This window comes from Nicotiana tomentosiformis, chromosome 9, assembly GCF_000390325.3.
Source record: "Nicotiana tomentosiformis chromosome 9, ASM39032v3, whole genome shotgun sequence".
In the NCBI taxonomy this organism is placed as follows: Eukaryota; Viridiplantae; Streptophyta; class Magnoliopsida; order Solanales; family Solanaceae; genus Nicotiana; species Nicotiana tomentosiformis.
In genome coordinates, this window is record NC_090820.1 from 8,443,031 (window position 1) to 8,452,522 (window position 9,492).

The following is a 9,492-nucleotide window of genomic DNA, read 5'->3' on the forward strand; positions in this document are numbered from 1 at the left end:
AATACAAAGATATTCTATATTCATTTCATCTATCGTCTCAACATGATACCCATTTTGGTGGATATCTATAAAACTCAACAAGTTTCTTCGTGACTTGGAGGAGAATAATACATTATTTATAATAAGTTGTATTCCCTTAGACATAAATATAGTGGCTCTTCTGGAGCCTTCTATCAAACTTATATTACGAGAAATTATAGAAATATTTGCTTTTTCCGTATGCAAATAAGAAAAGTATTTCCCATATTTGAACATGGCATGAGTTGTTCCACTATCAATTACACAAATATCTTCATGATTGGTCTTTGATACAAAAATAATTTTAGGATTATCCATATTCTTCAAAATGACATAAACAAAATATATTACAGTAAACATCATTATCAAAGCATAACTTTTTATTTATGTACAACAATTACATAACCATACTATCTACTACAAACAATAAAAATTAAAATATTTACATTTCTACAGATTCTTCACCGATCACATGATTTGTTTCTCCTTCTGGGAGTGCAAAGTAATCAGCTACATCCAAATGCATGAAGTCAAAATTATCTTCATAAATAAAATTTGCTTGATCATTTTTCTCTGTCTTCTTAAGGGAGGCTTGATAAAGCTCAACCAGGTGCTTTGGTGTACGACATATACGTGGCCAGTGCCATTTTCCTCCATGTCTATAGCATGTATTTTTTGCATTTGTTGCTTGCATCGCTTCATGCTTTTGTCCTTCCTTTTCCATTGCTGGTGGTGAGGATGATTTTTTGGTGCATTATTATTACCATGATTAGAGTTTCTCCCCCGACCACAGCTATGACCATGAGTGGGGCCACGACCTCTTCCACGCTTAGCTTGGTGGAAGTTCGTCTCATTCACTTAAGGGAATGGACAAGAACAGTAGGTCGATTTTTATGGTTTTTGATTAATAGCCCATTATGTTGCTCGGCTACAAGAAGATGTGAGATAAGTTCAGAATATTTTTTGGATCTCATATCTTGATATTGTTGCTGCAGGAGAATATTCAAGGCATGAAAATTGGTGAAAGTTTTCTCCAACATATCACGATCAGTAATATTATCAACACATAATTTTAATTGGGAAATAATTCTGAACACAACAGAATTATACTCACTGATAGATTTAAAATCTTGTAGCCTTAAATGAGTCCAATCATATCGTGCCTGTGGAAGAACGACGATCTTCATGTGGTCATATCTATCGTTCAAATTATTCCACAATATGACTGGATCTTTAACAGTAAGATATTCCATTTTCAAGCCATCATCAAGGTTATGGCATAGGAATATCATTGCTTTGGCACGGTCTTGGTTTGATGCCTGATTTTTGTCCTTGATGGTGTCTGCCAAACCCATCGCATCAAGATGAATTTCAGCATCAATCACCCAAGACATGTACCTTTTGCCCGATATATCCAAGGCTACAAATTCAAGTCTAGAAAGATTTGATATTATTTAGAAAAATAAAGTTCGTACCTCTGATACTTTCAAAGTATTTGCTCGAGACGGCAGAGTTTCGTGCTGATAGCATGTTATAAAATAAAGACTGTAAAGTAAAGACAAGTATAGAGAGACACCGATACATCATTCAACTTCAAACTAATGTACATAATGAACTGAAAACTCCTCTATTTATAGAAGAAATGAAGCAGTTGCGAGGCTTTTCCGGAAGCAGATGCAAGGCTTTTCAGGAAACAGCTGCGAGACTTTTCTTGAGCTGCTTGTAAGTTGTCTGCATGAGCTGCTCGCAACCTGCTTGTTTAATAAGAAACTGCTGCAAATCATTTCATTGAGTTGCTTGCAATCTGCTTGCATCAACTGCTTGTAGATAAAGTTCAATAGAGTACTAAATGGATAATCTTCTTCAGAAAGATTATAGCGGAGTAATAAATGGATATCCACAACATAATATTTTCATAACACAAAAGAGTTAAATTATAAGTAACTGTTTTTCAATTTTTACAATAACTTTATTTCGAACAAACATCAAGAAATAAAAGGCTTTAATTCTTTTCAATTTTGTTTTTCATATTTGGTTAATAAAATTTGTTTTTGTTCTAAAGATTAATAAAAATTGTAAAACAAGCCTTTCAATTTTTTGAAACAATATTATGACGATGATCTTTTGTTTTTTACTTAATAGTGTGAATATTCAAATGATTTAATTTGCATTTTGTTTGTCACAAATTGAATGTATCATTTTTGTCTTTTCTTTTAGGTAGTCAATTGGTTAACTCTTTGCGTGACCCTTGATATAAAACCCTTTTTGTGAATATATCTTTTTTTTTCTTCCATGTCATTAAGATTGAATTGTGTAGTTAAAATTTCAGCTTTGACCAATTTGATATAATTTTCTTACATATTTGGGACCAAAACGATACATATCTGTTCGCAACAAATTTTCATGGTTCAGAAAATAAACTGCAATAAAAATAATATGAAGAAAAAGAGATTTTATTGTTAAATATTTGTGAGTACAATTCTATGTATCCCTTGATTCTCCTCTCTAAAATTCTCTGTGATTCGAGGGCCTGAGAAGCGTCTTTCTCGAATGTAAGACGATGCAAACCTCCTTGCGATGTATTTAATCGCCAAGAACGTCGAGCAACACTTTATTTTTACGGGTTGATCTCCGGGAAGAACTCTGTTGATCACTCATTTGTTGAAGAACTATGCACTCTATGATTGATCTCTCTGTTTGTGGATGCCTTCACCAATTGCGGAGTGTACTTCCCTAATTCTAAATGTCCTCAGAGAGTTATGTAACCCCTCTATTTATAGTTATATAGGATAGATAGTCCAGCTACATATGAACTCTCTTGCTTGATTCTGATTCGCCCATGTCATTTTAGCCACTTGGCGACCTGTGGTTGGTTCTTGCTTTTTGACTTGGAATGCACATCATTTAACACGTGACGTCATATTTTTGGCTTGCAGTTTGACTAGATATGCCATGTCACTTGACACATAGCATGAGTCTGGGCCTTAAGATGAAATGAACATTGGGCTCGAAAATATTAAAAGGGACTAATTTAACATGTAGAGCCCAAATAAATTATTTAACCCAATTGAATTTAATCCAAATTTTTTGTGGATTAGACACAATAAATTTTATATGTCTACAGATGCCCCCTACATCAAGATTTGTCGAGGTGTAGACTTGACGAACCATAGAGACGAGACTTGAAGTACCTGTGCATGTCATCGTTTTAGGTGAAGACAATTTGTTCGATACCATTCTCATATGAAACAAATTGCCGAATTTGTACTCACGTCCAACTACTCCCTTCTTTGACAGAATAAGTACTTAATTTAATTAAATGATCCTTAATTAAATAACGTACCCATTGGGAGAGGATTAGTATGTTCAAACAATGAGTAAGCTCAGAAGAATCAAATTACATTCCATGTGTGCAACAAATTAATTTGTATGATCGATCCAAGTACATTCACTTAGCTAAAGGTTCAAATACCACATAGGAGTCTTTGTAGGGAACTTGATCACCTCTCTTGGATTGACGTGAGAAGGTAAGGAACTTGACTTCTCCCATGCATTTGGCCAACCTAAGCTGGAAACAACTCTTCGAGTATTTTTAAAAAAATGCTAAATTGTTGGACTCCTTCCTTGTATTACTTAACTACTTGGCCTCATCCTTTTTATGTGAAAAAAGGATTCCTTTGGAATTTTCAATCTCGATCAACTTCTTATTCCCCGACTTTACAACGGGAAATTTTTCGTTTTCTTTGGCTTATTCAAATACTTCTCAGAAGTTACCTTCTAATAAATATTTGTCATTTAAAACTTTCAAGTCAAACAAGAATTTCCTATTTTACTTTAAGAAGAATTCTTTTTCTATAAGGAAAGTTCCACCACCTTAAACAATATATATAAGGGATCTTTATTTCCTTTACCTTGATATATGAGACTCGTGAACATAGGGTTTCTTTCACGCTGAACGCGGTTGCTCGTAGTCTACTTTCACTTCTTTCTTCATTTATTTTTCCCTCTAAAACAGAAAGAATATTAGTCATACTTTTTTTTCAATTGCAGTACCAGTCAACCAGTTTTGCATCTTTGTGAAAAAGAATTCATATTTTAATATAAGAGGCTTCAAATCATGAGATGTTTGTTTCTACCAAAAGTAGACTTATAGGACTAAAACATATCAAAAAATCAGTATGAATCTCCTTTTGTATCAGCTAGAATTAATTTTTGAAGTTGATCTACACGTCTGACCCGTGTTAATCTCACAGCTTTGCGCACTCTCGTCAAAAGATTCATATCTTGAGATCGGAGAGTCTAAATTGTGAGCCGCTTAATTCAACTGATTCTAAACTCAAATAAATCCAACATATAAAAAATTAAGAGCCAAATTCCTTCTGTATTGTCTGAAATTAATTTTTGAAATTGATCTACACGTCTGGCCTGAGTTGATCTCATAGCTTTGCGCACTCTCGACAAAAGATTCATATCTTGAGATCGGAGAGTCCAAATCGTGAGCGCTTGATTTTAATAATTTTAGACTCAAAGAAATCCAACATATCAAAAATTCCGAGCCAAATTCCTTCTGTATTGTCTGGAATTAATTTTTGAAATTGGCATACGCGTCTGGCCTGTTGATCTCATAGCTCTGCGCACTCTCGGCGAAAAATTCGTATCTCGAGATAGGAGCATCCAAATCACAAGCCATTTATGGCACTAAAAATTAGACTCCTGGAGATGCAACATATATAGAAATCATATTCAGGATATACCTAGGTTTTCCCAGATAATTTTCTAAATCTGAAACACGAGTTCCGACATGCTGGCTCGATTTTTCAGCTTTACATGCTCTTGTTAAAAAAATGCATATCTCAAGATAGGAACATCCGAACTACGAGCTGTTTACACCGTTGGTAAGAAGACTCGGTGAGATACAACATCTATAAAAGTCGAAGCTCCAGCCTTTTTGATCCAGACGTAACAAATCCTTGATCAAACAAGCGCCAAAATCGAGAGGATTATTTGGGCAGCATACTCCCCCCCCCCCTTGTTGCAGGCTTGGAGAAGATGTACATGGCGAGTTCTCTAATATGCGTAATGAGAAGAAGTGGATGATCACCACTCCTTTTTTGTAGGGAAGATGTTCTTAAAGCGTACGATCCATCGAGATTTGACAGAAAAGTGCACGTCGCAATGCTCACTATCCGCATTGAAGCATCGTGTCATTGACACCGGTTCTTGTTTCTGAGTGAAAGCTCCGTGCCATTGTCTTTATTGATTTTGCGTGGCTGGTGGAACTTCTGGTTTCGGATACTTAACGACCTAACCCATGGTCGAGGCTAGAGATTAATGAGGCTCCCAAATTTTAACTTCCATTTCCATGCTGATTAGTTTTAATCAAATTTTTTGTTACTTATGCTAACGTTTTTTCTTCTTTTCTTTTCTTAGAACGTGGGGCTGTGGAGAAGTATTCATGAAATAGCAGAACCACTAAACGAAATCAGCTATAGCCCATGAAGCATTGGTTTCTGAACTGAGTTTTGCACCGTCGACACCAATCAATCATGTGAAATCAAAAGCTTCATGTCGTCTACTTTGATATTGTGAAATTGAAGTATCGTGTTGCTGAAACATCATGCTATTGGCACCGAGGACTTTCAAGATATTTTCTTTTGCAGGATTTTGCGAGAGTTTCAGTGATCTTGATATCCCTAAGAAGATGCATTGCTAGCGAACCTCTCGTCTCTTTGTCGCGGCTTGGCGAGAGAGACACATGAAGTGTCTGTTCAACCTTGGCGATAAAATACCTACTCTTTGAAGCTTGGAGAGACAATATTTCATCATTGGCATGTACCACATAGCATCATTGCAGGTTGACGAGGAAGACAACTGGAGTAGACCTTTCCAACTTCGGCGAGCAAACACTTAGCGCGTCCCTACAAAAATATTTATTTCTTAATGCAGGATTAATGAAATCACAAGACGCTTCTTCCTAAAGAATCATAACTCGAGGGGATGGAACATATAAAAAATTCAGCATCAAATTCCTTTAGGATTAGCCTCAATATTCTTTTGAAGCTGATACACGTGTCCAGCGTTTTAACTTTACAGCATTGTACAGTCTCGCCAAAATATTGATATCTCAAGCTAGGAGTGTCTGAATCGTGATCCGTTTGTGCCATTAGAAAGAAACTATGACACCTATCACAACTAAAAATTTCATAGCAAGATTCTTATCAGAATGACTTCAATAATATTCTGAAGTCGCTCCTAATGTCTGTCATACTTGCAATCTATCTTTGCACACTTCTGTCAAAAAACTTCATATCTCGAGTTAGGTGACTCCAAATTGTAATCCGTTTGTGCTGTTAGAAAGTAAACTCATATAGCTGCAATACATATGAATTTCATGGCAGAAATCCTTTCGAGCTAGAAACAGAAAATTCTCAAAGTCCACCTAGCTGCAGTAACTTTCACATTCGTGTAATTCTGGCGAAAGACATAGTATCTTGGGCTAGGGGCCTCCAAATTGCAAACGGTTTATGTTTTTGGAAAATAGACATCCAAATATACAATATATAAAATGTTAGGGGCATAACATCTTCCAGATGGGCCGCAATAGTTTTTTCAAAGTAGACCCCGTTGTCGATTGAACTCGCTTTCCATCTCTATGCTCTCTCAGTTATCCTTCGAATGTTATTTTTTTTCTTGAAATTGACTTTACAATCTTGCATGTAGTAACTTTGACTATTATGCTTCACAAATCTTATCTCTTTGTTTTCTTTTGCAGACTCGCAAAGGAGCTCAAAGGGTCCGGATATCAGACTGAGATGTCATACAGGATGCAGATATGTTGAAGTTTTGAGCACGCAAAAATGTCTATGAGAAAGAAAGAATTATTATAGTAGATCGTCATGCGAAGCCACTCCTTCACCAATTGTTGCACTTGAATTGTTGATAGTCTTGAAGTTCATCAACGGCGGCTCCCATAGTGATTGAAGATTTTTTCAACAGAGACGACTTCTCATATATGGGACCTTCAACTAACACTTGCACAAGAGAAGCAAACTATCATGCTCGATGTCTAACAACAAGATAAGTAGTCAAGAGATCATCACAACTACCGAACGCGAGAGGCATACATCGAGAATGACATTAAATGTGGAGACATCATACAAACTTGAAAAAGCATTTAAGACGCGTTAACAACAAATCTTAGTTTACGATCATCTTCATGATTTAAGCTTTTGTATAGAAACATGTCTAGTTCTTTTTGTCTCTACATTTTTTGGATGTATCAACTTTTGTACTATAGAAGCAATAAAAATATCTCTTATAATTCAATGCAAATCATCTTGTTTTCCTCATAGATATGCCTTCACATTTGGATGAGTTAGTGTGATGATCCGATGATGCCAAACTTTTATTTTTTAAAAACTCATGCGACTGAACTTAAAATGAAACTCTAAGCTGCCTACGTACCTCGATAAAGAGGATCAAGTCATAACGTAGTTCAGAGGGAAGAGTTCTTTATTTTTATTTTTTTTATGTCCTAATTTTTGCCTAGGCTGCCTCTCGTGAGGTTTTCAACCTAGCTGACTTTTGTTTTTGACCGTACAAAGTTTAAACTCATGCGGGCCAGGAGTGTAGCAACGTACAGTTTAGGCTCATGCATCAAGGAACGTCATGAGTTGCAATTTAGGCTCGTGCATCGAGGAGCGTCATGGCTTGCAGTTTAGGCTCGTACGGCGAGGAGCGTAGCTCACTTTCATGGGAAGTACTACTTCAGAAATTTGCCATTGATTGGACCAACTCTGAGATCATCCTTATCAACAATTTTGTATGCGCCACTTGAATAGGCTTTCTTCACAATAGCCCATCCTATTTTGAGATAAACTTATCGCCTATACGTTTGTTGAGGATTATGGGTTGTCAAACATCTAGGACTAAATCTCCCACTTGGAATGATCGTGGCCGCACTTTCTTGTTGAAGGCTCTAGCTAGTCGAGCTTGATAGCACTCCAATTTTTGTTGTGCTTCCAATCTTTTCTCATCATATGCCTCTAACTCTGCTAGGCGAAGTTGAGCATTCTCTTCGAACGTGAGTCCTTCTTGGATTGCGATCCGCAATGATGAAATTTGTCGCTCCAACAGAAGGACTGCTTCTACACCATACACCAAAGAGTAAGGAGTTGCTTGTGTAGCAGTTCTGAAGGTTTTCCGGTATGCCCACAAAGCTTCACCAATTTTCTCATGCCAGTCTTTCTTGTTCTTTGCAACAACTTTCTTCAAAAGGTTACCAAGCGTCTTATTAAATGCTTCAACAAGGCCATTGGCGGGTGCATTATACATTGAATGACTTATGTTGCTTGAAACCAAATTTCTCGCATAGGCTCCTCACGTGCTTGTTGTCGAATGGCGTTCCATTGTCAGTGCTTATGTATCTTGGTATGCCGTACCTAAAAATTATGTTCGACTTGATAAAATCGGCAATAATTTCCTTTTTTACTTTCTTGAGTGAAACAACATCAGCCCACCTAGAGAAGTAGTCTATGGCAGCCAATATGTACATATGTCCCTTTCATGACTTTGGAAGCGGTCCAACAACGTCAAGTCCCCATGCATCAAAAGGCCATGAAGCTACAGTTGGATGAAGAGGCTGCGAAGGTTGGTGGATATAGTTGGCGTGGAATTGACACATTTGACATATTTTGGCATGTTTCATGCAATCCTTCACCATTGTCAACCAGTAGTAACCCATCCTCTTGATGCGAAAATGGAGTTTAGGACTAGATTGGTGTGCTCTACATGAGCTAGAATGTGCTTCCTCCATCGCTTGGTGGGCTTCTTCTTTGTCAAGATATCGCAAGAATAGCCCTTCAAAAGAGCGGAGAAATAATGTCCCCTTGTAGAAGATGAATCGTGCTGCCCTTCGCTTGATGTCTGTTATTTGTCGCGGATCCTTGGGTAACTTTCCATGTTCAAGGTACTCTATCAATTATTGCCTCCAATCCTCTTCTTCAATCACCCCAATGGACGTATGATGACTTTCTTTGATTTGAAGATCAAGAAAGTCTAGGAATGACCCATCGATGACACACATGTACCTTTGTTGACTCATTCTCTCCAAGTGCCATCGTCATGGCCAAGTTAGCCAAAGCATCAACTATGTGATTTTCTTATCTTAGGATGTGGTTCAAGAACACTTGGTCGAATCTTTCGAGTAAACAAGAAGTATATTGGTAGTATGGCAAAAGATCTTCCTTCTTTACATCGTAAATCCCCAAAAGTTGGTTCATGATCAACTTAGAATCGCCGTATATATCCAACTGTAGAATCATCATGTCTAATGCCATTTCAAGACCGATGATCAAAGCTTGGTACTATGCAGCATTGTTGGAGCATGTTTCACCTAAAACAAAGGAGAATGGCAAGACTTGTCTATCTAGAGAGACCAACATAACACCTGCCCTCGCACCGTTCCGACGTGCG

The 9,492-nt window shown here is 37.1% G+C and overlaps 2 protein-coding genes across 2 annotated transcripts; both read right to left on the reverse strand.

The window, feature by feature from the left end:
* Positions 1–7,932: 7,932 nt before the first annotated feature.
* LOC138898357 (uncharacterized) lies at positions 7,933–8,352 on the reverse strand. Its single transcript, XM_070184416.1, has one exon. The coding sequence runs from the start codon at positions 8,350–8,352 to the stop codon at positions 7,933–7,935; it is 420 nt and encodes a 139-aa protein (XP_070040517.1).
* Positions 8,353–8,581: 229 nt separating this feature from the next.
* LOC138898358 (uncharacterized) lies at positions 8,582–9,137 on the reverse strand. The gene is made up of 2 exons (XM_070184417.1): positions 9,108–9,137; positions 8,582–8,971 (listed from the first exon to the last, which is right to left on the reverse strand). Exons 1-2 carry the CDS (start codon positions 9,135–9,137, stop codon positions 8,582–8,584), a joined length of 420 nt encoding a protein of 139 aa, XP_070040518.1.
* Positions 9,138–9,492: the final 355 nt, after the last annotated feature.